Source organism: Gadus chalcogrammus, chromosome 15 (genome assembly GCF_026213295.1).
Source record: "Gadus chalcogrammus isolate NIFS_2021 chromosome 15, NIFS_Gcha_1.0, whole genome shotgun sequence".
NCBI classification, from domain to species: Eukaryota; Metazoa; Chordata; class Actinopteri; order Gadiformes; family Gadidae; genus Gadus; species Gadus chalcogrammus.
The window spans coordinates 10,029,443-10,056,840 of record NC_079426.1 but is presented as its reverse complement, the minus strand read 5'-3'; the positions used below and the strand labels follow the sequence as shown (position 1 = coordinate 10,056,840).

The 27,398-nt window shown below is 43.0% G+C and overlaps 5 protein-coding genes across 6 annotated transcripts in view; 4 read left to right on the top strand and 1 right to left on the bottom strand.

Moving 5' to 3' along the window:
• Nucleotides 1-1,486: 1,486 nt before the first annotated feature.
• Nucleotides 1,487-2,949, top strand: LOC130404269 (DNA damage-inducible transcript 4 protein-like). The gene is made up of 2 exons (XM_056608913.1): nt 1,487-1,745; nt 1,921-2,949. Exons 1-2 carry the CDS (start codon nt 1,577-1,579, stop codon nt 2,427-2,429), a joined length of 678 nt encoding a protein of 225 aa, XP_056464888.1. The 5' UTR covers nt 1,487-1,576; the 3' UTR covers nt 2,430-2,949.
• On the bottom strand, nt 2,937-8,496 carry dnajb12a (DnaJ heat shock protein family (Hsp40) member B12a). The gene is made up of 9 exons (XM_056608914.1): nt 8,297-8,496; nt 7,746-7,923; nt 7,383-7,528; nt 6,638-6,814; nt 4,854-4,933; nt 4,587-4,696; nt 4,292-4,464; nt 3,851-3,993; nt 2,937-3,588 (listed from the first exon to the last, which is right to left on the bottom strand). Exons 1-8 carry the CDS (start codon nt 8,427-8,429, stop codon nt 3,872-3,874), a joined length of 1,119 nt encoding a protein of 372 aa, XP_056464889.1. The 5' UTR covers nt 8,430-8,496; the 3' UTR covers nt 2,937-3,588; nt 3,851-3,871.
• Nucleotides 8,479-11,613, top strand: trmt2b (tRNA methyltransferase 2 homolog B). Of its 2 annotated transcripts, none has more exons than XM_056608909.1 (2): nt 8,479-9,517; nt 10,032-11,613. In XM_056608909.1, the coding sequence occupies exons 1-2, from the start codon at nt 8,663-8,665 to the stop codon at nt 10,608-10,610; spliced, it is 1,434 nt and encodes a 477-aa protein (XP_056464884.1). In that variant the 5' UTR covers nt 8,479-8,662; the 3' UTR covers nt 10,611-11,613. The 2 variants fall into 2 exon arrangements, with proteins under 2 accessions (XP_056464884.1, XP_056464885.1); XM_056608910.1 differs by having other exon boundaries at nt 9,987-11,610.
• Nucleotides 11,614-12,160: 547 nt separating this feature from the next.
• On the top strand, nt 12,161-18,627 carry scdb (stearoyl-CoA desaturase b). Its single transcript, XM_056608912.1, has 6 exons — nt 12,161-12,356; nt 12,589-12,837; nt 13,759-13,889; nt 14,579-14,784; nt 15,894-16,126; nt 16,867-18,627. Exons 2-6 carry the CDS (start codon nt 12,603-12,605, stop codon nt 17,064-17,066), a joined length of 1,005 nt encoding a protein of 334 aa, XP_056464887.1. The 5' UTR covers nt 12,161-12,356; nt 12,589-12,602; the 3' UTR covers nt 17,067-18,627.
• A 3,163-nt stretch (nt 18,628-21,790) lies between these two features.
• The window catches only part of wnt8b (wingless-type MMTV integration site family, member 8b), a 6,440-nt gene continuing 832 nt past the window's right edge, over nt 21,791-27,398 (top strand). The window contains exons 1-5 of the mRNA XM_056609514.1: nt 21,791-21,861; nt 22,652-22,685; nt 24,051-24,189; nt 25,540-25,665; nt 25,906-26,048. Coding sequence (XP_056465489.1) covers nt 21,791-21,861; nt 22,652-22,685; nt 24,051-24,189; nt 25,540-25,665; nt 25,906-26,048 — 513 coding nt within the window. The remainder of the gene's footprint in view (nt 21,862-22,651; nt 22,686-24,050; nt 24,190-25,539; nt 25,666-25,905; nt 26,049-27,398) is intronic.

The window sequence follows — 27,398 nt, the reverse complement described above, 5'->3', positions numbered from 1 at the left end:
TTAAGATAGCCAAAATGAAGGAACCATATATGAAGCAGAAAAAATGTCTATAAGCAGTCACTATATAACACTTTCACATCGAAAACGCTGTGAAAGATTCGAACTAATTAATTGGATGATAAAGAACATGTGCCCGCACCCTCAGGTTACCCCATCGATGGTTATTGTCAGGGGCGGAGATCCGTTTCTGCCACCTCGAGCAATAAATCACCATGGGAAGAACCGCAGCTCTCTCTCAGGTGCCTCAGACACTAAAGGACACAGAGACTAGTGACACTGCTCGGGGTTGAATGACTAGACTAGAGGGAGAGGATAAACTAGACTAATGGAGATAAACACTTGGTATCTTCTACTATATCTTGTTTCTGAGGATACAAATAATATCTTAAGGCTACTTCATCCCCCCTTGTTGAGTGAACTGGACTTCGCATCAGCCCGGTGTTACTATAGTTACAGACAGCCAGGCAAACCCGTCCAGGACCCATGCACCGCTGGCCGAATTAATCAACAAAAGTGGATTCATTCATCGTGTTCCAAGAAGAGCAAAAAGCCGTGTGGATGTGTCCCCTTTTCTCCCTCGTACGCTACAATATAGGCCTATGTAGGCCTTACTTTTTATGGGAGTATATTGGGGAAGGCATTTTAAGTGTTGCACAATAAAATATAAAACAACGGTGTTTAACAATGTCAAGCTGTCCTAGACAATGTAGGCTCCAATAATGGCTTTAATCATGTAAAAAGAAATGATAATTCTGACATAATCTGTTTTCCTACTTTTAATAACGGACCACAAGAAAATGCGGTGGACGTCGGGTGAAGACGTGCTTGAACGCAGCTCTTAATTTGTCGAGAAACGAATGAATCATCACTACTTTGACCGTCAGGGGCGGTGTACTGATGCCACCATGTGGAGATGTTATAACATTCATGAAGCTGTTAGTAACATTTTTTTAATCTAGATTTGACATAAATGTTTGAAAGTCTACGTGTCCTAAATCGTAGAACTAAACTCATTTTCTGAATCCTTTGTTCTTCCAAGTTATTGTGTGAATCCTTTATCATTTAAAGTTACTGTGTGCGGTCTGTTGGAGTCTACCAAATAGGCCTTTTTTTTATCAATAATCGGCTAGTTTATTTAGCAAATAGATGACATTGCAAAGTGTGACACATGTCTTTGCTTAACGTTAGGCTACATAATTCAAAACAGGTTTAAGGGGAAACAAGTCCTGACGCCAATCTATGTTGAAATCAATGGTTTCAAGATACGTGCTAGACGTGTGAAACGTTTAGCAAGATATTCAAATCGCTTTATAGACAAGTCCTTTGAAAGTTAGGGGAGTGGGAGTGGGGGATAGGGGGGGGGGTGTCGCTGTGTAGACCAAATGTTACCAGGCAGAGTTAGAGACGTGTTCTGAACGATCATTGGCTGAACAAATATATGGGAGGGGCCTTTAGGCATGGGTATTTAAGGCTTTGTCCCATTGTTTCCAGTGTTTTCCAGCTGGTCTGGTCTGGTTAGGGGTAATAGCCAAGCACTTTTTGTTTTAACAGTAACACTTTTTCCTTTGTATTAAATATGTCGTTTTCTTGCTCGCAATCAATGGACGGCAGTTCCCCCCCGTCCCCGGTTGAGGGCAGGGTCTCCAAACGACTGTCAGTGGGCAGTCTACTACAAAGGCTGGCAGAACTAAAAGGGACATATCAGTCGGGAACAACAGCAGAGCACTGCAGAAAAAGTCCTACTGGTAAGGGTTGCAGGAGTCAACTGCTTTTTATTTTATCTCCGAATGACAAGATGCAACACATCTAACGGGTCTTAAACCATTACAGTCTGAATGACGTTCGTTCAGACTGTTCGTTTCTTTACATTGAATTGACAATTCATTCACCCTTAACCCTTAAACTTTGATCTTGTTTTAGGATCTGTGGTAGACTTATCACTTTCCGAGTCAGAAAGCAGCGTCCTCTTCGACCCTTTGGAGGTAACGCTGTCTGAGGAGATAGTGGCCACCATAGCTCGCAGTCTGAGCTACGCTTCTCTGGGAGCTGCCGGCAGCTCAAAGCTGATCCTACCTGACCGCTTGCTTCACAGCATCGGACAAGAGCTCGTCCATCTGGCTGCCTTTGAGCCCTGCGGCCTCCGGGGGGCGCTTATAGACCTGTGTGTCGACAATGGAGGCCAGGGAGACGTGTGCTGCGTGGAGCAAATAGCTGTGGATGCAAGCCTCGTACCAACGTTTCACGTAACCCTAGTGCTGAGGACGAATACCGGGGGGTTCTGGCCGAAAGTTCAAAAACTCTTCAAGACCAACACTCCACAAAGTGCCAACGCCCGACGTCCTAAAACCCTCAGACTCAGTCCTAGCTTCCGGGCCATCAAAAGGAAGTTGTACTGTTCAGGAGAACTGGTGGTTGAGGTGTGTTGCTGAGCAACGTGTCTCCTGCTGTTATAACGATGGATGTAAAAGTCAAACGCCATCAAAAGCACTCTTACTAGGGGAAGACCGGTTACAAGTTTAAAAGGGTCCTTATATAGGAGAACAGATATCTTGTTAAAGCACTGTAGTTATTTTCAATATGCAATAGACTTACATTATACTAATGTAAAACGAGAAAAGCTTTTTTTCTGGTCGAGTGATTGAAGATGTTGTCTTCAGCACTGTAGACCCATACCAAAAAAAAATTGCAGGACCAACTGTGACATGTTTAATGACAGCTTTTCTAGTTGAATGAATGATATAATGCTGGGCGTTGTGGGTATGGAACAGTTCAGTGCTCATCTTTAGAATATGAATTACTGGAAGCTACACCATCTGCATGTATTTGATAGTCAAATATGTACTGTCTTTTTGCAGTGACAAAAATAAATAAATTATTTTCCAAAATTGTCTCTGAAATGTGTTTGCCCTCCCAAACTACCCAGCAAATAATAGACAGGTTATAAAAGACGGTCACAGGGAAACATTATTTCAACAAACTTTAATACAATTTTAGCGGGATTAATTTAATAAATACAGGTTTGTTTGATTCTGAATAATCATAATCGAACAAGCTACAAGCAAACCCACAGAATAACATTAAATTATAGAAGGATTTGTATCTTAATGCAATTGAATCCTGCACTGTTAAAAGTAAATTTATATTTACATTGGTATGAACTATAAAAATTACTATATTTAGTCAGTGGCTCAGGTGCCCCATCTACTAGAAGGCCAGGGGATTCTTTTTTTCCTTTTTCATTAAATAAAAAAAAAAAGACTTGGGATATAGACAGTGAAATCTTAGCATTATTGATATTCCATTCAAATAGACAACATTTTCTCTCTTCTTTGCCTTCTTTAAATCTTTTCAGTTGGACGCCATCTTGAAGACACTATAGGAAAAAAAATGTCAACAATCGACTCACAGCATGTCCCAGTCCTGCAAGAATTCAGCCAGCAGTTGCAAAGGGCTTCCTCTGATGAAATCTGTTGTCCACAATGCTAATGCTAGTTTTCGGATTTTCACGGTATTTTTTGCTGCAGTCATATACTCCAATTTGAGTTGCGCCAACATATTTCTTCTAATTCAATTCAAGTTTCTAATGACCTGAGAAAACAAGGGAGAAAATTAGCAATGTGCAGGAGTGCTTACATTAATGATAGATTCATTAATTCATTCATTAAAGCCATGGGGACAGGATGGAAAGGTGCATCATTAATGAATGTGACATGATTTCAATCACATTGCATACATATTTTTTGATGCAGGTTATTTCACTCCACATTACGCTAGTATACAGTATATGACAAACAAAGGACTTGGAACATATTAGCCAAGGATAACAATCAGGGTCTTTTAAGCCACTTACCCTAATGTGCGTCAATGATTTCTAGCCATGGATTAGAACCTGTATCTCAGACAACCTGGAGCAGCTGGGGGTTCCCATTCTCTGTGCCCTCTGGTATAAATCGGAGTCTCCAAAGTATCGGGCACGGTACAGTAGGCCTTCCTCTGGAATGACAAAGAAAAATAGAAACATCCAAAAACATAGGTCAGTGGGTTGCAATGGTGCAAGATAAACATCTTAAATATATTCCACAATATGTATACATTCAACTGCTGGAATAGACTTTATAGGTTGAATTTTAACCCACATTTCTTTTACTATAAGTGATATTTGACAAAAAGTTCATACATCTTTGTGATTTAAGTGAAAGAATATTGCATTGAGTAAGCACAAACACCATGAAAAAACGATTTTAAACATAAAATGAACTCCACAGAAACCAACCAGATCAGGCAAACTCACTCTGCTGCTTCTCCTTCCAGCAGTTGTTTCTGAGGTTGGAGATATAGTCTTCCTCCACACTTTTCTCTACTTGCTTCAGGTTAGTTCCAGAGTACTCTTCATGAAAGCGCTCTCCCACGTAGAAAGGCACCTTCAGCACGGACGTATGCCTCTTTTGAACGTGTCCAGATGAACTGGCGAAACATTGAGACAATAGAATATGAGGGCACAAACTAAACGATAGGAAAAGGATGAATCATCTGCCGGACTTCACGACCTAAACAAAATGAACTTTTTCCATTTTTAAAGGGCTTACGAGCGGTAACTAAGGCTGTAGGGGGGCTGGGAGACCATCATTTGGCTGAGAGCAGAAACCACGATGAGGATAAGGATGGGCATGAGCTGGATAAACAGGGCCAGGCCTCCCTGTGGAGAGAAAACACATCACCTTGTTGAGAGAGCTGCCCAAAAGATTCAGTGCAGTACTACACACCCATGACCGTAGATGTTAGGCGCAGTGCTCTTCTGCAGACCGCCTAACGTCCAAGACATAGTGTGCTACATCAAAACACACAAGACTTGCCTCTCTTTGTTGCTCTCTCCTTTCTTGTCTGTGTTGATTTGCAAAGTGCATTCTGCCATTTCTGTAAACATGTACATTGCCTTAAAGAAAAGAAAGACAGCAGTGAAAGTAAAATCAAGCCATATGTATATAAAAGTGAAATAAATGTAAATGTAAAAGCATTGAGATAAGGAGAAAAGAACCACGCCAAAGATGCATGGCATCTTTTTTTTCAGGGGAACACGTCTGTCAATCGTATGATTGAAAGGGTTTGATTCTACGTCAGCCCTTGAAAGCTGGTTGGACAGGACGAGGAGCTGCATACACATGACCTCTTTGTGACACCTCACAGCCCACATGCAACTTTTAATCAGTCGGTAAACATCAGCGATAGTTCAAACAGGCTGCTATACCGATCGGTCAATCCTGCTTTCACCATACGTCTAAGTGACTTGTGAACGTGTGTAGAGATACTAGGAGATGATGACCAAAATCTAATTATTTAGTAAAAATGAAATTGCCCAGTAACAAACACGCATATCTTAAAGAAAAATAAAAGTGCTGAAGGCAACATTAGAGACCACTTTTGAGTGTCGTGTTTGATGACACTCAAATGGTACAGCCATCAGTCAGCTATTGAAAGTTATGGCAATGCACTGTGAGAATATCTGTCTTGAGGTAAAAATGCCTGTCTCTGTATGAGCTAATAGATTTTACCCTCGGCCAATTTCCTTGCTGGCCCTGAGAGCTCAGCACAATGCAACTAAAGACAACTCATAAAAAAATGGACATATACATGCAAATTAAGAACACAACTTCATCAAGTGGACCCAGACACACTGTAACTGAAGAAAACGCATACAAATAACCAAAACACAAGTAAACTAAGAAAACATTTTCATCAATTGGGCAACACATTTGCCACATTTAGAAAACAGTCGGTAAAAACCAGACAATACAACACAGAAACCAACTGCAACTACACCATATGTCAACGGAAGTGCGTCCAGAGTACACTTAAAAGAAATGAACACGTAGTGACACTGTAATAATATCTGAATCATACGATCCACAATGTTAAAACAAACCAAAAACACTTATTTATTTCCAACACCACAAACAGATTGTCGAATTTAATAAGGCCATGACTCAAAAACTTTTACGGCAACACCAAGCGTGTCCATCACTTTAAGTGTCTCCCTGGAAGCCCTTCCTTTGTCAAATGGTTTTATTGCAGCGATGTGTTGTCCTAATTTGCTTGTGTTTATTACTTTTTGCATGTTTTGTACAGGCACTAAGGGCCATTCATTACGAACCAATCAGGTCAACTCCTCCGTGATTTGTTCTTGGAAACCTTCTTGCCAATTTGAAATGAAACACTTCTCAATGGGGGATAAACGTAAGGAGGACAGGCCTGAGAAAGAGGGGACTTTTTGGGGTTGGTTGATTTCAAAAGCTTGCTCTCCAACACCGTCTCACTCGCTTTTTACATCTCTGGGATCGTACCTATGTCACCTTTTATTTCAGCCAACAAGCCACAAAGTGGTGAAATAAACATTGTGCACGATAGCTTTCTCAGAGTTTGTTGGTGAATGGTAAACAGTACTGACTGGATGGGATCTCTGTTCTGCCTATAATACCATCCCCGTTTAGGTAGGGCTATCACAATAAGTCTACATTCTCGGTCAACATAGAGGTGGAGTCATTCTATGGACAGTTGGGTTTTATGTTGGTACTGTCAGGGACCAAGACATAATTCGCGTCAACGGGGACCACCTCAACAGCAAGTACTAAATAGTCCTTACTGGATGGGAATCCGCCCCCAAAGAACATGTTGAAGAGATCCTCTGGAGAGATGTCCGCCTCAAAGTCATGGCGCTGGTGCTGCCTCTGTCTGGTGGGGTGTGACTGCTCCTCCCCGTACTGATCATACTGCTGCCGTTTCTCCGTGTTACTGAGCACAGCGTAGGCAGTCCCGATAGCTGGTTTCACAGAAACAGGAGCACATGGCCATATGAATAATACAGGACATTTGGTTAGACTCTGCTATCCAAAAGATGGAAGCCACGATAACAACATGAATGTGTCTATTCTTAGATTGGGGGAAGTCCCAGTGGGAATTGATCCCCATGGGCGACAACCATTTTTCTATGTTGAAATGCCACTGTAGGTGCGACAGGGATCTGAGTCAGTGATTGCATTTATGTTTCTGCAATGGTGATTCAATCCGCCAAAAGACACAATAACTCTAATCTGTTGCAAAGATGAACTTTTTTTTTTTTATTGTCTTTTCTTTCTAATTACTTTTGCGTACCTAAACAGTTCATCATAATTTCACTGGAAAACCTAGCAGGAAAGTCTGTGCTTCCATATTTTTGAAAGGGTGCCCCGGCGAGTTACCCACGGCATACCTAAATTGACTATTCAACACAGAAGTATAATTTAGTCCTAACCCCATCAGTGTTTCTGTTGTATAAACCTACTGACTTGGCCAATCATAGTAAATCAATGTACTTATCATGCTATGAAAGAGGGACAGCAGCTATTCACCTTTGAAGGCCTCCGTGGCACCTGGTGCGTGGTTTTTATCTGGATGGAATTTCAGAGCCAGCTTCCTGTACGCTTTCTTAAGATCCTCCTCCACTGCATCCTTTTCAACACCAAGGATTTGGTAGTAATCTTTACAACTCTTGATCCTTTAAGCGCACAATCATCATAATAACAAAGAACAAGATCAGGTTATGGAAACAGACGTGATAACAGAAACCCATAACATAGCTACTAAACAGGACATGTTGCACAACTCAAGTCATTGGAGAGGTGAACTGGTCCTAGATACAGCTACCTGCCGGGGAACTTCAGCCACATCATTAAAAATGCATCATTGACTGAGCCTGGTTAACACAAGCTCACTTTTTGACCGCGTCAAGCTGATCTGCCGTATACGGTTTGGATGTCTCGGCGGCCCCCTCTCCTGACCCATTCGCTTCGTCTGCTTTGCTGCGATGCTTCATTCTGGGTCCATCTCCGTTCATAGTATTGTCATTGCTGTCTGGGGGCTTTCCATTCTGTGATAACGACTCTAATAGATCTATTAAAGAAAGGACGGTATATCAGTACAGACAGATACGCCAATGAATTTTCAAATACCGGTACTAAGCAACACAGTTTGAGTTCAAGCAGCTTACGACTAGCAACGTAGCAGCTAACTATATTGCTATGAAAGTATTGGCCAAACTGCAACCACAAACATGGCAATGGGGTCTAAGTCTAATCAACAGTCTGGATTAATGAACAATAGGAGGACGATAACACTGGCCGAAGTAAAGAACTACATATACCAGTTTCATCTACGAACAGCTTGTGCTGATTCGAGATGCTAACATTAGCTGACTGGATTTGGAAGTGTTGGCCCTCCGACTGAAACAAGAAACGCAGCGGAGGCAGGCATTGATTCGACATACTTTTTGCCTGGTCTGTTGGATACAAACGTTGTGCCTTTTCCAAAAAACGTCTGCCCTTCTCCGCTTGGTGGTTGCTTATCGCATTTCGAGCGATATTTATGCACCGCTCGGCTTCGTCCTTGTTTGAGTCCATCGCGACACAGCGCAGCGGAACTGTTTACTTGCCCCGGGACGCGTAAAGGTGACGCACACGTCTCGGACACGTCATCTCTAAGCGTTTTTTGTAGGATAAACTTTTAGCAGCAAACCGTGGTTGCAACCATCGCAACCACTCCCTCTCTGCGAGTCGAACACGTTTGTTCTCAATTTATTGTAAACATACTTTGGTGAGACTGTGATTCCGCGTTGCATTAATATTTTAATAATATGGCTTTGACAGTCCCATGCATGAAGCCGGTCATGACTTTTCAACGTCAGCTCCAGGGCTTTCTATGGAAGTCCTTTTTTTGCATATCAACTGTTGATATTGCTAAAGTCAAACCGCCAAAGAAAATACGGAGAAAGAAACAAAACATGAAAGCTTTCGATGAAAGCATGTCCTGGGAAGACAGACTGGCTGATGCTGTGACACCCCTTTGGAGGCTCAGTTATGATGAACAACTTCACATCAAACAGCAAAACCAGGAAAATATACTGAAACAATTCTCTTCCCAGCTTTCCCATTTAATCTTAGCTCAGCAATCACCGGTGGTCAACGATACGTCGGGCTTCTCTGTTCTGCCTATAATGCCATCACCAGTTAGGGACTGCTATCGCAATAAGTCTACATTCTCTGTCAACAAAGGCGTGGACGGCAACCCCAAAACAGTCGGGTTTTATGTTGGAACTGGCAGGGACCGAAACATTATTTGCGTCAATGGGGACCACCTTCTGAACATGCCTGAAAAGCACAAACAAGTGGCCAGATGCTACCAAGAATTCATTCGTCTGTCTCCCTTGGATTCATGCCTTCTGTTCCATAAAGGAGGTCACTGGAGAGAGGTCACGGTCAGGACCAATGCAAAGGGCCACACTATGGTTATAGTCTATTTTCACCCACAAACACTTGTCCCAGAGGAGATAGCAATTCACAAACAAGCCCTTGTGGATTACTTCACGAAGGGCCCGGGAGCCATTTGTGAGCTCTACTCACTGTTCTTCCAAGAGACTTCCATGACCCGCTGTGATCACAAAGAATCCCCATACCAACTCTTGTATGGCCAGGCACATATACACGAAGAGGTGAGTTCTGATCACACACACAGGAAGTCGTTCCACCACATACTGTAAACCAGAGAGTATTCTAAGTATGTAAAGAAATGATGTATTTGAAAGATACCATTGCCACTTCCCCCTGCCTCAATAGAATGAAGCAGAAAAATATATAATTCATATTTGCTCAGTCATTTCGTAGCCTGCGGCAGTTAGGGGGTTGACTTCTGGTTCGGAGTTTAAACCCCAATTTGTCCCCTGTTGGCACCCTTGACTAAAATGTCTCGACTCTGCCTTCTAAATAATGACATATCATTATTTAGTATCTAATACAAATATGACAAATCCCTTTGGATATTAAATCTGCACTCTTGAGTGGCTTGAGTTGTACATAGTTACATAGTGCGGGTTTAAAGCGTCAACAATATTACTAAATGATAATTAATAGCAGTTGCATTCACATAGCGGTTTGCGTGATCATCATTTATGTCATTCACAGCTGCTGAGCTTCAAGTTCCGCATCTCCCCGGACGCTTTCTTCCAGATCAACACGGCTGCAGCCGAAGTGCTCTTCACCGTGGCTCGGGAGATGTGCTTCCCGGAAGGGGTGGCGGATAGGGTGGGTGGTACCCTTCTGGACGTGTGCTGCGGCACGGGCGCCATCGGCATCACCCTGTCCCCCGCGGTGGAGCAGGTCGTCGGGGTGGAGCTGGTCCCACAGGCGGTGGAGGACGCCAGACACAATGCCGCGCTCAACGGCGTGCTCAACTGCCAGTTTCTCGCCGGAAAAGCAGAGGTGATCCTTCCCAGGATCGTTCCCCAGCTGAGCAGTTCCGAAGAAGGAAGTGGCGGTGGCGGCGTGGCGGCTTTGGTCAACCCTGCCCGAGCCGGGCTTCACTACCGCGTGGTCCGGGCGTTGCGAAACCAACCCGACGTGCGCAGACTGGTCTACGTTTCCTGTAAACCAGACGGAGAGGCCATGAGGAACTTCATTGAGCTTTGCTGCCCTCCGGACCCTCAGAAGAAACTCACAGGGGAGGCCTTTACCCCGAGAGTGGCTGTGCCAATCGATATGTTCCCACACACACAGCATTGTGAACTGGTGTTACTTTTTGAGAGATAGGTTTGAAACTTAATGTTTATATTTTTATATGGTATTAAATCCTGCTAGCTAGTTTTTTGTTTTTTTGTTTTAAATGGAGGAATGATCGTGTATACTTGCATAAACAGCTACTGCATTCATTCAAGTGAAGAATGTGTTCTTCTACCCAATTAGATTGACCAATCCAATTTGTCCACTGCTCTAATGCTGTACTCAACCACTAGATGGTACTGTTTGGGCTTCCACGTGTCTAGTATATTGTGTCACATTGTCAAAAAAGTAATTGTTTCACAATAGATTATGGTCACACTTTCAGTTAACTATAGTTCATGTGCTGAATGGTAAAGTAGGTCAACACAAGAGATGTGCAGTAATTTATTGCAACATAGTTTACCATTATTCTTTTGAATGAGGTAATGCAGTGCTGATGTCCGTCCCCTCATTGCGAGTTCAGTCACCCCCAATGGGATGAGCAAATGTGTTTACTTTGTTGCACAATAAACTGTATCTATATGATATGATTTTTTGAATAAAGAGATTGGGATGTTGGTGCATGGCACGAAGCGGTTGAGTGGGTTATAATCATCCGATCATTGATAAGGGACATGGGGCGGCACCTCGGCCATTAGGTTGGGTCAAAATATTGGAAAATAATGTAGGCTTAAATTATACAACAATCCAACCATCACTTATACCTGTTAACGCACTATATCTCTGTCCCACACAAGCTCATATGATATTGATGATGAGATATTAGGTCTATTGTCCTACATTGGATTGCACTGATATCAATCTGCGTCTGCTTTTTTACCATCCATATTAGCCCTGCTTACCATACATTTCAAGTCGCTTTCCTGTCATTGCACAATCATTTTTGCACTTGGATCCAGTTGTATGCAACAGGATCTTGCATTTAAACAGTTTAGTATGGTAGCATTATGTGTAGTGTAGGTTGGCCTAATTTTTGCCGGCAAATCTTTTTGAGTATTACTAATTGTTATTTTGTGGATTAAATTGTGTTTATTGAGCTACAGGTTGTTTACATTTCAGGATTAAGAATATATCTAACCATCCTATTCATCCATCCATCAGGTTTTTTTAGACCACAAGGATTTTGTGCGATTTTCTTAAATAATATATAGACTATATATAGTCACACTCATAATATCCTACGTTAACTGATGAATAATAATAACTCAGTGTTTAAACTGTAGATATATATTTATCAGGTTATACTCTCCTAGCACTATATAGGCCTATGTCAATCTGCAAACAGGAAATGTAATGGATTAGGCTACATCATAAACGCAAATTGTAATCGAGTTACGCGTAGTCCAGCCAGCCACAGACAATGACCTAGTTAGGTCTAGTTTGGGTGACATCTCAACATTGGGTCTCGAAGCCAAATCGTCCTGTCACGGCTGTTTCGCAATGTGTTGTAACAAGCTGTGCAATAATGAAAACCTTATCATCACCTTATCTAATACAGAATCTGAATTCCGTCCGTCCAAGAACATCAGATAAACGGGCAACCAATGGGGCACTGGGGGGCATCAATTTCCGCCTGTTCCGCCCACTCCCGCTGTCTGCAGCTAGGGGTACTTGTGAAACGCCGTCGAAGAATGAATCAGAACCTTAGGTAACCAGTCGACGATCCACCTCACTCGCATCTTATCCTTCACGTTATTACCAACAAGGTTCGCATCGGCTTAAGCGACGACTTGACTTCAACGAGAAACGCCCGTCACGTCTACACCCTTTAAAAAGGTGAGTAAAAGTACAGATGTGTTCGTCCGCTCTCGTTGAGCGCTGGAGAAAAAATACCAGAAACGAATGCGTAGTTAACGATCGGATGCATGGAGTCGCTGTCAGAAAGCATGAAGAACCTGCGCTGAAGTTCCTCACGCCGGATTGGATTGATCTGTTTTGATCCAGCTCTTAAGTCGTTGTTTGAATGTTTGTATCTGATACTCCTACCCAATATTTATTCTCTTTTCAGCACCGCTGTTTAAAATGACCGAAACGGATACCAGGAACCACAACCCCAGCAAGCAACAGAATGGGGATGCGGCGACGGAATTATCGACCGTTGAAGATGTATTTGATGACACATATCGGGAAAAAGAGGGTCCTAAACCGCCGACGAGACTCGTCTGGAGAAACATCATATTGATGTTGCTTTTACACTCCGGAGGGCTTTATGGACTGATGCTCATCCCTTCCGCATCAGTTTTAACCCTTGCATGGAGTAAGTAACTGTAGCCTACACAGTACAGTACAGCCTAGGCAGGCGGTTTTTTTTCTTTCCCTGTTTGTATCTATTGAAGTCACTCCCTACATTCCAGAAACGGAACACAGTGTGCTGGTAGGTGAAATACAGTCACGGGGCCCAACAACCGTCCCCTGTTGATTAATGAATGATCCGTGTGGTTTCAAAATGGTTAATTCGTTTCGTTAACACTCATTCTTGATAAATGTCGCCCTTTTTAAAACTAAATTCCCGTGGCGCTCAAAGTGACGGCGGGACGGGCGAAATCCAACATGTTTTTGAGCACTTTTTCCTTTAACTTTGCTGATTCAAATCAAGACTTGAGGCTAAGTAAACACGCACTTTATAGCGGAATTAGACTTTATGCTCAATAAAGTAGACAACAGAGCCATGCTTTGAATTACTGAACCCCTTGTGTCCAGTGGGACACTTGCATAATCCCCCCTCCCCATCTCCTCCTGTTCTTTTTTTTCTTGGCAATGCTGCACAGCAAATTATTTCACCAGCGAAGACAATGCACAATCACCATTCCAATAGTCATTCCATTGTAAGTTGCTGCTGGACAGCATCGCAACAAGCGAATGCCCTTTGCCAGTCACAGCCCCCGGCTCCTCCATTCCACGGCGTCGTCTGGCCACACATAGAAACACATTCAGTACTTTTGCAACAACAACTGGAGGAGAGAACAAACCAGCGTGTACCCTCAGCTCTGGCGCTGAAAATAAATAACTCCCACATGACATCGATGCTGCGTAGAAGCTTGGGAAATTGGGAATAGCATGATGTGCTCAAGGGGCGGCTCACAGGGCAAAACAACCTTATTATAACGGATAGTGTATATGTCAATAGGTTTCTTTAATGTATGTTTTTGTTCATCCACCCTCCCCCTTTCTCTTGTAGCTGTAGTGTGCTTTGTTATCAGTGCTCTCGGTGTGACTGCCGGGGCCCACCGGCTATGGAGCCATCGGACCTACAAAGCATCCTTCCCCCTGAGAGTTTTCCTGGCTCTGGCTAACTCCATGGCATTCCAGGTACCCCCCAACACACCAGGATAGACTGTTACAGATATTTAGATTTTGTCTTCAGATGGAATTTTGACCACTCCCTGCTCATTGCTGACTAATCAGGGGATTGTGTCCGCGATTGGTTCGGGAATACGTCTCGGCTATCATTAACAGATGCGTGAAATGCAACACCACTCAATGATGGCGTATGTAAGGAGGGAGGGTTCACAGAGGGAGGGCACGTTTTCCATTGTTAAGTTCCATTTCTTGCTCCCGTCTGCTCGCTCTCTGAACCCTCGAATCCTCCCTATGTACCCACCTTATAATGGGGACACAAGATCTGCAGTCTAAACTTCTGCAATCTAAACCACTGCAAACACGACGCAAGCATGTTGCAATTAAAAGAACACAGTTGTATAATGTGTTGGTTTTTGAGTCAAATTGTGCACATGATGTATGGTTGACATGACATAACAACAAGCAACATGCCAACGACTTCTGTTTTGTCACATTCGTCCAGCATGTAACAGTACACAGCATACAAGTGGTATGCAGTGTTTATGACTTTATTAAATAATCAATATATCTAAATGAACCCTTCCAAGCCTGGCAATGTAAAAAGGACTACAACTATGTAGCAGTCCTTATCTCGTGCACATGCTTCGCATGCCCAGGAGGCGGTTGTTGACTTTCGATTTAATCTCTCTCCTGACCAGAATGACATCTACGAATGGGCGAGGGACCATCGCACCCACCACAAGTACTCGGAGACGGACGCCGACCCCCACAATGCCCTGAGGGGTTTCTTCTTCTCCCACATCGGCTGGCTGCTCGTCCGCAAGCACCCCGACGTCCTGGAGAAGGGGCGCAAGCTGGAGCTGTCGGACCTGAGGGCGGACGCGGTGGTCATGTTCCAAAGACGGTACGTGGGCAAAAGAACAGAGTCAGGTTCTCTGTGCGTTGCGTGTGTGGGCAGAGAGAAATGTACAGAGGAACTCGCCCCTTTTCCCCCCTCTCTTGAAGCTTTACATTAGGTTAGGCATGGTTCTATTTTTTTATCTACTTTCTGCGAGTGACTTGTAAGTCGTAAGAAAAAAAAAAAAGTAAAAGTTTTTGACATTCTTCGAGCACCAGGAAATCCTTATTCCTCGAGTAAATCCAAGAGTGCACCGAAGTGCATTTGTGAGAAAGTACAGTGCCAACATTTAACAGGTTAAACCTGTAGATCGTGAATATGAGTCGTGCTTAAGTCTAAAGTGCTGATGTTGTTTTTTAAATACTGGACAATGTCATAGGTCTAGGAGTTTAAAATGCAGCCAGCCAACTTTGGCAATTTAAATAGTTTATCTTTTGTTAGCATTGACGGCCCTTCAAGCCGATATAAAGATCCCACTTACAAACATTGCAAGGTTTTCTGTCTGCTATCGAAGTATTGTGTCCTTATCTTCACTCGGGAAGCTTTGGTCTGAGTCAGGTTGACCATAAATGTCAGACAGGGTACCAAAAACTGCCCCTGGTACAAATGGGATCATGCACAGCCAGGATGAATTTACTAGGGCATGGTGTCAGCAGGTCAATCCTTGTTCCGGGCCACCTTGTGTGTTCCATGCCACCTTTAAATGTGATCAAGGGCAATTTAATTGGCTTCCAATTTAATTTATTTACTCTCATCAGTGCACTTGATAATCGGAGAGTTCATCCGACCAGCGTCTGTCATATGGGTTCAGGCTACTTGTCCTCGCACTATCTCGTCCTTATTGTTTTACTTTGTATCTTACCCTCATTAATTATACATAATGGTAATTTGGCCCCCGGTATTTATTGACATGTTTTGATGTGTTGTTCCTTTTTAGATGTCAATCCATTTAATGTGATCCGATTTAAATTTAGATTTGATTACATTGTCTCTTAGTCACTTGGTGTTTTAAAAGGTGCAATAGGTTGAGTTGGATGCAACTCAATGGATTCCTTATAGCTGGCCCTTCTCCTAGCCACGTTTTTCTGGTGACCGGTGTGGTCTTGTTCTCCCAGGCACTACAAGTTGGCCGTGCTGCTGCTCTGCTTCCTGATGCCCATGCTAGTACCCTGGTACCTGTGGGGCGAGTCCCTGACAGTGGGCTACTTCGTGCCCGGCCTCATGCGCTACGCCTTGGTGCTCAATGCTACCTGGCTGGTTAACAGTGCTGCACACATGTGGGGCAACCGGCCATACGACCAGGGCATCAACCCCCGGGAGAACCGCTTCGTGGCATTCAGCGCAGTGGGTAAGGAACCAAAAGGTTGCTTTCATGGTTTCACTGTGTGTGTGTGTGTGTGTGTGTGTGTGTGTGTGTGTGTGTGTGTGTGTGTGTGTGTGTGTGTGTGTGTGTGTGTGTGTGTGTGTGTGTGTGTGTGTGTGTGTGTGTGTGTGTGTGTGTGTGTGTGTGTGTGTGTGTGTGTGTGTGTGTGTATTGAACATGCATATTGTTCACAGTAGGAGAAATCCCACCATGGCTTTCTGTTGACTTTCACTTGGGTTTTTGCGGCTTTTGTACTTTTTCTGCTTAGAAGAATGGACAATATTTGTCTTAGCATGTCTCTTGTGAATTCATGTATGCCTTAGGCATTGGGTGCCCTTTGTTAGCTAAGCATTTATAATGGGGAAGAACTAGCTCATCCGGCAGCAAATGTTTATTTTTGCTTTGGGACATCCTAGATTTTTTAAATTTAGTCTTTTAGGTAAAAGTGACTTCATAGAGGTTGACTTATCAGCCATATTATGTCATTGTTGATGTATAAAAAAAAAATATCTACAATTTAGTAATGTAGACACTTTGTCATCCAAAGCTACTTGTAGGGAGTTGTTTGTTATGAGTGAACAGATTGGGCCTCTTTCTCAAGAATGCAAATGCGTCAACATTTGGGATCAAACCCAGAATCTTGCAGCTGGTAGTCCATCATGCATTCAATGCAAACAGTTTTTAATCCATGTTCTTCCTTTTTCTGTTCTTCTTTGAACTCACAGGGGAGGGCTTCCACAACTACCATCACACTTTCCCCTTCGACTATGCCACCAGCGAGTTTGGCAACAGGCTGAACCTGACCACTGTCTTTATAGACCTCATGTGTTCCCTTGGCCTGGCCTCAGACTGCAAGAAGGTATCACAGGAAACGATCCGCGCTCGTAGACAGCGCACTGGTGACGCCAGCAACAAGAGTGGCTGAGGAGCGATCAGGTCAGGGGGGAGGAGACTCGCAGTAACAGATACCAACTTTGTCCTACCCGAGAGCAAGCTTGGCAAGACCATTCTGGCCAGCCTTTTGGTGGGACAATTGTGGTAGAAGTTATTGTAATTAGTTAAATTACAATGACAAACAAAAAATTATCATGGTTCTTATGTCTACTTCTGTTAATGAGTTTGGAAAAAAATATTCATAAGTTCTTGAGAGTAATATTGGCTTTAAATGGTCCTATACCTTTTCTGTAAGCTTGTTTTTATTATTTAATTTTATTTTGTATTATGCAGTGACATGTCTAGACTGTTGGTCGGAGATGGTTAACTGGGCTGGGCTTGTAAGCACAGCTACTTTTTGGTTCTTTATTATAATTTTATTTTTACCAGCCATGATACAAGGAAGGTATCCGGAGATTCGACAGCAGACTGGAATTAAAGTGGCTTATTATTTTGAGGATAATATGCCAACCGCTCGGTGTGTGTGTGTGTGTGTGTGTGTGTGTGTGTGTGTGTGTGTGTGTGTGTGTGTGTGTGTGTATGACCTCCAGGGTCAAAGCAGTGATTAGAGAACATTAACCACCTATTTTTCCATGTGCTATTTATTAATATTCGGTGGCACTCTGAAAATAAGTAAATGGTGACGATAATTTATTCAAGGGGAAGTTGTGTCACGCTACGACAAGAAGGAGGCTAGATTTGTTCCCATTTGTCTAGTCTGAGGTTTTTGCTCTCACTTGTCGAGGGCAAACGGTAAGTTTGATAGTTCTGGGGGCTTGGTTTTTTGGTCGGTTTGGTAAAAAAACAACGCTTTTCTTAAACTACGAACTGCTGTGCATCGCAACTCCAAACCCTGGTAGATGTAGTGTGCCGTTGCAACTGTCCTTTTTCCATCCTTCTCAAGTGCGAGTGTGTGTGTTTGTCTGAGTGTGTGTGTGTGTGTGTTTGTCTGAGTGTGTGTGTGTGGGTGATTGTGTGTGTGTGTTGATATTTTACACGCTAGTTGTCCTGCCCGAGGTGCTCTTAAAGAAGATGATCTCCACATTCATAAGATGAAGTTCTTTCCATCATACATTTCGATACACTTGTGTATACAAATATTTATACCTCTGGTTGGTAAGGGGGTTTATATATAAATATATATATATTATTTTTGGATTTCAATACCTTTTAGCTCCCGCATTCTTGACCGAAGCATCGAGGTGCACTTGTCTCTCTTGGATGGAAAGAGGAGTTGTTTCTTTAGCTTGTAGCTTGTGTCCTCGATTAGCTGGGGAGTACAGATCGTTCTGCTTGTTACTTTTCTTCAGTGAAGGCTGTTGTGGTTCAGTAACTAGAAGCTACATGTGTTGGAAAAATATGTTTGGGTCCGAATTTGGACTCCAATGCCTTATCGGTAATGTTCTGCACATGTGGTGCATGTAGTAAAAGAGAATAAATTAAATATATGGAGTTACTAATCGGGTCTCTAAATTTGCCTACCAATGTGTTGTTTGCACAAATATGGCCCAGATGTTTAATATTTGTCACATTTGAGCTTTTTTCAATGTAGTTTCTTTTGTTTTTACAGTGTTAACTTCTTTGAACTTCAAATGTCTTAAAACAATGGCAAATTTTTTCAAGGAATGTTTACCCACTGTAATCACCATAAATAAACCAAATTTTCTACCTGTCATTGTGCCTCTTATTCTGTAATTCATTTCTGCTTAATACAAATATCAAATGGCCTAACTGTTGTATTTTGGATCCACTAATGGCCTTGAAGTTATATTTCCAAGATCTTCAACAAATCTCCTCTGCCTGTTGACTGCATCTTCAGACAATTCTGTTAATCATTAAATTAACAATTATAATTGAATTGGATTTGAATGCGTCCATCGTAGTTATTTTATTCATAATTTAAATTGTAAAAAGTCCCAACTTCGCCATCTACCGGTGAGCTTATTTTCAACGGCAACATCAATGCTACGCATTTAAAAGTGAAAAGTAAATAAGACGCGTAGAATCTACTTATATTCGGGTACAAACGTTCACGAAATGAAGTTGTCCGACGATATTTCGGTGGGAAAGTCACAAAACTGCTGTCTGCGGGAGTTTGGATCGCTATTGCTCCGACGGTGACATCGACCCATTCTTCACCATTGGCTGCCTGCTGTCAGGCCATCCCACCCCCCTCCCCACCCCTCACCCCCAATCCTCACCATCCTCCCCACGGCATTTAACACCTCGCTGTGGATAGGCTGCCAGTTGTCAAGGCACTGCCAAAGTGCCCAGGACCAACCACTGAGCAGCTACATTTATGTGTGGATAACAGGCCACAGCCTACGCAGGAGTGATAGTTGAGGAGATAGTAGTAGCCTACGTTGTTTTCAATGGCAGTAGAAGTGACACGTAGCCTCGTGTGCATGACTGTGCAGTTGCAAAGAATTAGGCTACTTCTCAGTACCAAAGGTCCAAATAAATAAATTGAAAACAATGTTGCTCTTAAATGCATTTCTGGGAGCTTATGGCGGATGTTAAATGGTTATAACTGGAGGGGGGCAGTTGTTCTGTTCTAGGAACGTGTAGGCTATTTTTATGTATGGCCCATTTATACTATTTTAATGTGAATGAATGCACTCTATTAGAACATAATACGACCGACCGAAATATCCCCTAATGCAGGGTACAACGTGTGCCCCTTCGCAGCACTAGACATGTCAAGGATGCTTTGGTTGAGAAATTCTTTCAGTCAATGCCGTTCACAAACATTTATGGGAATGCACGCCATATGCAAATACACATACAAAAGTCATACAATTACTCGTGTCAAGAAATGAACAAAGAAAGAAAGCTTACGGGGGCCTGGGTGTGTGATTGGTTGAACGAATAATTGACCTTAAGTCACCCAATTACCACATTTGAATAAAACATTCTCCGTTTGGGAAACATTTGGGTTCAAACATTGTGGACCCTGGCCCAAAACGATAGTACATGGAGAGACATTATTATGTTTTATCATATAAACCTGTGAAACATAAAGTTGGAAGTCTCATCTTGATACAATGATTGGGCCCATTTAATGTCATACGGATTGGGATCCAGCCTGAATTGCCCCCTGGCGGCGGAACTCATGGTCGGTCTTTTCCCCACGGACTCTGCTTCAGGGCAGGCCTGTTTGAATAGTCCTCTCGGAATCTTTCAGATAGGCTCAGTGGTGGAAAGCTCCATCACAACCAGTAGGTCTTCTGTTGTATTCATCTTGTTAGATTTCTCTTTAAAAATCTTCTTTGGTTTTGTGAAACTGGCAGCCCATAGAGTGAATAGGTCATTGTATCGTTGTAGGGTAGCTGTCATTCGTCTTAAATCTTAATCCAAAAACATCCCTCAGATGAGCCTGATAATCACCTTTCTCTAATCCTAATTTGCACACAAAAAGATCCGCAAATACCAGGGAGAGAGACCTTAGGTCAGACGGAGTGTCTCGGGAATAACCCCTTTACGTTACGTTAGGTAGGGACCGTCTGGATTAGCCATGCAAATATAGATCTGATCCGGCCTTTAATCCGCGGATCTCGCCTTTATATTTCCGATAAGGGGATGGGTGATCGCTGTGTATGCCATCAATGGACACATCATCAAACGTTTGGGATATGAAACACATTTGTCTCAGAATGAGCTGAGCATGTACAGTGGTTCCCACTAGGCGTATGACAGTTGTAAGAATTATCATTAGAACCACATCGAATTAGAAAACAACCCAAAAAACAAGTAAGAAAACAGACAATTGAAAGGAGTTAATACTCATTGCAGGATGGGTATTTAACTTTAAATTAAATGTACGTTAATTAAATATAAAATACATCTTAAATGAACAATACCTGAAAGAGACATTCTGAATTAATCTTAAATTGCAATTGGCTACTAAAAAAACATACACTGCCTTGTCCAATCCCACATTATATACATAAGACAATTAAGCTGTAGGCCTAAATAGGCTACGTTGCTCCAACCATAAATGTCCAAATTAAAGCAAGAGAAAAATTAACAAAAATGATATCGGCTAGCCTACTTGCCTATATGTTGTAATGTTCTGTTTGGACACCAGAACATTATAACAGATAGGCCCGTATGTGTTGATCCGTTTCGTTGCCAAATTAGCCAGAATGCTCCAGTGCTCCATGATACACATGATTTAATCACACCTTATTCCGCCACGTTTAATTTCCTCTTTTAGCAAACAGAGCTATCTCTTTCAATCCAAATACCTCTTCGCCATCTTCAACTAATCCTCGTCGATCAGGTAAGACGTCTTTTAACACGGCGTACAGATGTCTTAAATAAACGTTGGAGAGCCCGATATGCAAGAGATCAGTGTTACAGTTTGGTAAAGGATTAAAACGTCTTCTTCTTTTGCTCTTCCTCGCCAAGGGGAGAGAGCAGGCTATTGGACGGCCCGAGGCCCAGGGGTGCCCTTTTGATCATTTCATTCTCTCCTTGTAGCAAAATGTTCTGATTGGTCGAGAGCGTAAGAAGGGGAAAATCTTTAATTAAGCTGATAATCTCTTGTTGGGACGAGAGTGGCTCCATTTCACAGACCCCCTCAAACCCCCTCAAACCTCGCACCGCACGAGACCCTTGGTAGGACGAACTGAGGTTCTATGCGCGAGCTCTGTATCCTCTTACTTAGCCACCAGATCGCATAGACTTTAGGAGTTCTCCCGCGCGCCTGTCAGGATGTTCATGCATTTAAAAGGCTTCTATTGCGTTTTTGTTCTATTGACCCACATGAGATCTTACTGTTGCTGGTGAGTAATATTTATTCAACTTTTATTTCATGCAATATACAATGAGGCTAGTGGTGGCGGTGGTGGTGATGGTGATGGTGGTGGTGATGGGGACGGTGAGATGTTCTCACGCAAGGCCAAATCATAAACTAACAAAACATATATATTGTCCCCGACAATATATAGCTATATATATCGTTCACAGCCTATATATTACATTCTATAAATGAGAAAATACATCCAAATAGGTATCATTTACATTAATTATTTATTCTTTCTTATTTTCTTTATTTGCAAACATAACAATGGATACAACTTTGTTATAGCCTACCTTTCTTTAATTGAGGTGATCACAATTTTTTTCCTTTTAAGATGAAACTGGAACTAAATCCATGGGAGAGAATTGTAATCAAAAAGAAAATAGAAATAAAAATATTGATTAGTATAGATTTATTATTGATGACCCTTTCACTTTAGTCTTTGTTCAAATATCTGGCGAGGCCTATAACAGATACTTTGATTATTTCCTTGCATTCTATGCCTCCATAAAAAAAAAGGAAACTGATAAATTGTCAACATGTTTGTATTGAAAAAAAGTGTGAAAAGTGCATGCCAATAAAACACAAATTAACAAGCATTAAATTGATTAGGAATGTATTGCACAGTTTAGTGCTGTGTTGCGGTCATCACTCTGGACGTGATTTAACATGTTAAGTGCACTAATGAGAGATGTAAGCGGAGACCAGAGAAATTCCTCTGTAGTGAAGGAACACGTCGCTTCCCACAGTTAATAAGCTGTCTTCCATTCCAGGTCAGTGAATAATTTCCTGATGACTGGACCCAAGGTAAGCCAACATTCTTTTGATCTCTTATCTCTTATCCCCACCCTTAAGAGAAACAAAGCAAAAACATCCCTAAAGATGTGTTTGCTTCTAGCTACTCTATTACTCCAGTAGTCTTAATTCCTGTGCGAGAGAGGCGCGTCCCTTATGTCTGAGACAGAGCAGTAGCGGCCAGGGTGTTTGACTCCAGTGCCCAAAGGTCCTAGGTGGCTTCCTTGAGACGCAAGAGGCCTTCACTGCCTACCTGCTCCTTAATCGCATGTATTTTAAAACATACAAAATAATACAAAAATAGTAGTCGTAGATATGGCTGTGGGAAGGCTGAATTGCGGTCCACGACTCCACGCATGGATAGGGTAAATGATCCAGCAGTGATATATCAATGATATTCCTGACCCTTTGGTATTTCTTACGGTGACCCCCGTCATACACTTGACCTCTCTCAGAAGGCATGGCGTGGGGGGGAGGGAGGGCTGGGGGGTGTATGGCTAAAGTGGGTGGTCATCATTAGAGAGCGAGCCGGACTACTGTGAAAGAAGGGGGTCTCTCTCTTTCTCTCTCTCTCTCTCTCTCTCTCTCTCTCTCTCTCTCTCTCTCTCTCTCTCTCTCTCTCTCTCTCTCTGTCTCTCTCTGTCTCTCTCTCAATCTCTCGCGCTCTCTCTCTCTCTCTCTCTCTCTCTCTCTCTCTCTCTCTCTCTCTCTCTCTCTCTCTCTCTCTCTCTCTCTCTCTCTCTCTCTTTCTCTCTCCAAACTGCCACCCGAGACATATTTGTGTGTAGTATTCATTATTCATATTTGTATGACTATGCACGAGTCTACAACATAGAGAGTAAAGAGGGAGAGAGAGAGAGAGAGAGAGAGAGAGAGTGAGAGAGAGAGAGAGAGAGAGAGAGAGAGAGAGAGAGAGAGAGAGAGAGAGAGAGAGAGAGAGAGAGAGACAATGAGCGAGAGCTGGTTTGAAGGGACTTTGTAGGAACAAAGCGGGTTTCCATCTCTCTATTTCTGGGTTCATTGCCCTGAGCGCTGCAGTGGGGTTGTTTCTTGTGCTGCTTCGTCAAACTCGTTCTTTTTTCCACCATTCAAAGCAGGATGTGTTGAACAATATGAAACACACCAAAAAAACAGGAGACAATAAGCCATATGCAATAAGAACATAATAACTATGTGAGATACAAGGAAGAGGACCAGACAATAAGGGCTCACACCATCCTTATTGGGGACAAAAAATAATAATTTGAAATACAGAAATAATATTAAGAAAAAACAATCATCCAATTGAAACCGTAGAGAATAAGAAGAAAATAAGAAACAGTGACTCCTGGGTTTGTCTCCTTATTAACCCTACCCCCAATCCCCCCATCCCCCCAGGCCTACCTCATCTACTCCAGCAGCGTGGCAGCAGGGGCCCAGAATGGGATCGAGGAATGCAAGTACCAGTTTGCCTGGGATCGCTGGAACTGCCCTGAGAGAGCCCTGCAGTTGTCCACGCACAGCAGCCTACGCAGCGGTATGTTCCCACTCCAACCACCCCTCCATCACCCAAATAGACCCACCAGCATGGGATCTCACCCCCGCATAGATGTGTTGTTAAGGCCTCGGATCGCGGAAGGGGTCTGACGACTTTACGCAAATGTACATGGATATAAATGGGAAGGTAGTTGGATGAATCACACGTGTATTTTTACGTGTCAGGTGGGTTGCTTGCAACAAATGGGTTTTGGTAGATTTTTTCCATCTCAATAAATCGGGTTATGGCGATACTTTGAGATTTATATTAGTCACTGAATCTGAAATAAAACACATAAATAAAAGCAATGTTTAACTCAATGTACGGTAATATCTAGAAGCTTCAGAATATGCTTAACAGTTACTGGGAAAATGTGTTTTATTGTAGATGGAGGTTTGTAAAACACAAACAAAGAAAAAGGTTTGAAAGAGTAGTTGATATATGGATTATACAAACTAGCTTGGAAGAAAGCTGAAAGGTCAAAGTTATGTTTGAAAGACCAGGTTACGAGGAATTGTGACATAAGCTAAAATCATGTGGTTAAAATGGGAGATGTTCTCCATGTCATTCAATGTTCTCTCTGCACTTCCTGAGGAGCAATGAGAAGCTCACCAGAACGTCCATCTGACTTGAACTGATGAATTGAGTCACTTTAACACAGCATGGCATTGATGAACATGTACACAGCTACTGTGGGATACGTTTACTATACCCTTAGAAGGATTAATATCAATATCCTGCCTTAAATGCTATATGAATGACATAAGCATGGAAAAACACAGAGTCTTCTGAAGAGACTTCTGCCGCTGAGAAAAGGTCATCGTTCTGTGCCACTGGTGTGTACTAATATTCAGGCCTGGGGACCAAGTTGACACCAAGTACTATCACCCAGACAGATTCAGATAGACAAAGCATCCCTACGGTTTGTTCAGGGACAGATTACCCCGGTGAGAAGTGCAGTCCAGACAAGGACATTGATAAGTTAGATGATGATACATGGAACCAATCCCAGAATAACAATGTGTTGAAGCCATGTATGGGCATTATCTGATAACACCCCTGCCTTGGAGCTTATGGGAGGAATCACAGAAGTGAGAATATAAAACAGTTGGCCTGGAGCTGGAGAAAGTGTTCTTCAGACAAGCGTGACTTTTGTATAACTTTGTAAAAGTTCTAAATAAAAGTCAGAAACTTGAATCTGCTGTTTCCTGATCTCTTTCCTTGATAGCAGAAGTGTTCTTTCCACAAATCCACAGGTCACTTTATAAGGGACGTGCCGGATCCCCCACCACCAACTTAAGGCGGAAATGATAATAAACAAGTGTCTCTCTCTCGCTCTCCTTCCACTAGCCAATCGGGAGACGGCGTTTGTCCATGCCATCAGCTCTGCGGGGGTCATGTACACACTTACCAGGAACTGCAGTTTGGGCGACTTCGACAACTGTGGCTGTGACGACACCCGGAATGGACAACGAGGTAGGAGAGAATTATGCTAACTCTAAAAAGGACTCAAACCGCATAATCGCACTTAGTGTCTCCAACAACTTCACAGGGCCTAATTCAATGAGAACCTTAACATTTGGCCAAAAGTCTGCCAAAACCACCAAAACCACGGACAGAAACCAAGCGAAGGGAACACAAGGGTCCTCACGTCAGAGGGATCTTCCCGTGGTGTGATGTGAATCTGCTTAATAACCCCCCCCCCCCGTTTCCCAGGTGGTCATGGGTGGCTATGGGGAGGGTGCAGTGACAACGTTGGCTTTGGCGAGGCCATTTCCAAACAGTTTGTGGACGCGTTGGAGACCGGACAGGACGCGCGAGCCGCCATGAACCTCCACAACAATGAGGCCGGTCGCAAGGTAACCCACATGTTCCATCGTCAATAAAACAAACCATTTGGTTACGCTCTTTTACAAATGTGTCAATTTAGCTCCTGTGGATTGCATATGTAAGGTTGGTATCTCTATAGAGATATCTATAGATATATATAGAAGTATTTATATACATCTATATTTATATCTATAGTATGGTTGTGTATCTATGTGGTGCGAAAATCAGCGTGTTAGCGTCCAAGAGTAGGACGTCTTGCATTCAACGTGCCAGACAACCCCTTCTCCACACACCCCCCACCGGTGGGCACACAGCAACGTGTAAAGTGTCTTTTGAATAAAAAATGTCCTGCTCAAAATCACTGCCGAGTGTGCCACCCATGCATCCCTTTCACCCCCCCCGATAAGTGAGGTGGCACTTGTCCCCCCAATAATAACAGCAGTGTGCTCGCTGTACCAGAAGGGCCTATTTATCGCCGCTGAATGCCCTTTATGACAACACCCAAACCTCAAGAATCTCGGGATCACTGGTGCACGCTTAATTAGAGCCCCCGGGGTGCCCGACATTTCACAGTGCTCAGTATTATGCTGCCCCTGCTTCTTTCTCTAAAATAAGTGTTTAGTTTTATTCTTGCAATACGGATCCCACATTTACCACCGGGTCTTTGTCGGGCCCCCGAAGGACTCTGAAGGGGACCACCGGCATGCGGCTGAAGTGGTCTTTGTTTACCCCTGCCGGCGCCCACCTCCTGTGGGGCTGGAGGATCCACACGAGCACCTGGAGCATCAATTGTAGCAGGATAGAAATGGGGATAGAAAGAGAAGAAAACTTCTTTTTCACTGCAATTAGTCAATGGGGCTCTTCGCTCGGGTCTTCCACCGGCAGACAACGGGCCGATAATGAACGCGTTAAATAAATACTCCCCGTTTCTTCTGGGGGACAATGCAGGCTTGATGTGAAACTTTGATTCAACCTCTCGTCTTGGAGGCAAGGTCACCCCTCGCCCCTGGAGAGAAATGTTCCCTTTTCAGGCCACAGCTGTTTTCACGCCGGGGTAAAGTCAGGAGACACTGGGGAACCATAACAATGGCTGACAAAACACCTTGAACTTATCGCTTCTTCTTTGAGTGTTCCCATTCTTTCCCTTAAAATGCAGGATCTTCAGAAGGAATCAGTTAATTTGACAACACATCAATCAATCGACAATGATGGTGCACACTCACTCAGACGCAAACATAGACACATACAAACACCCACTCAAATGGCACAGCAAGGTACCTAGAAAAAGTACAAAATATCCAAAGATGTTGGAAAACAACTACACTCAATGGCAAGAATTGAATAGAGGAGTTGAGGATCTATCCACACAAACTGCAATT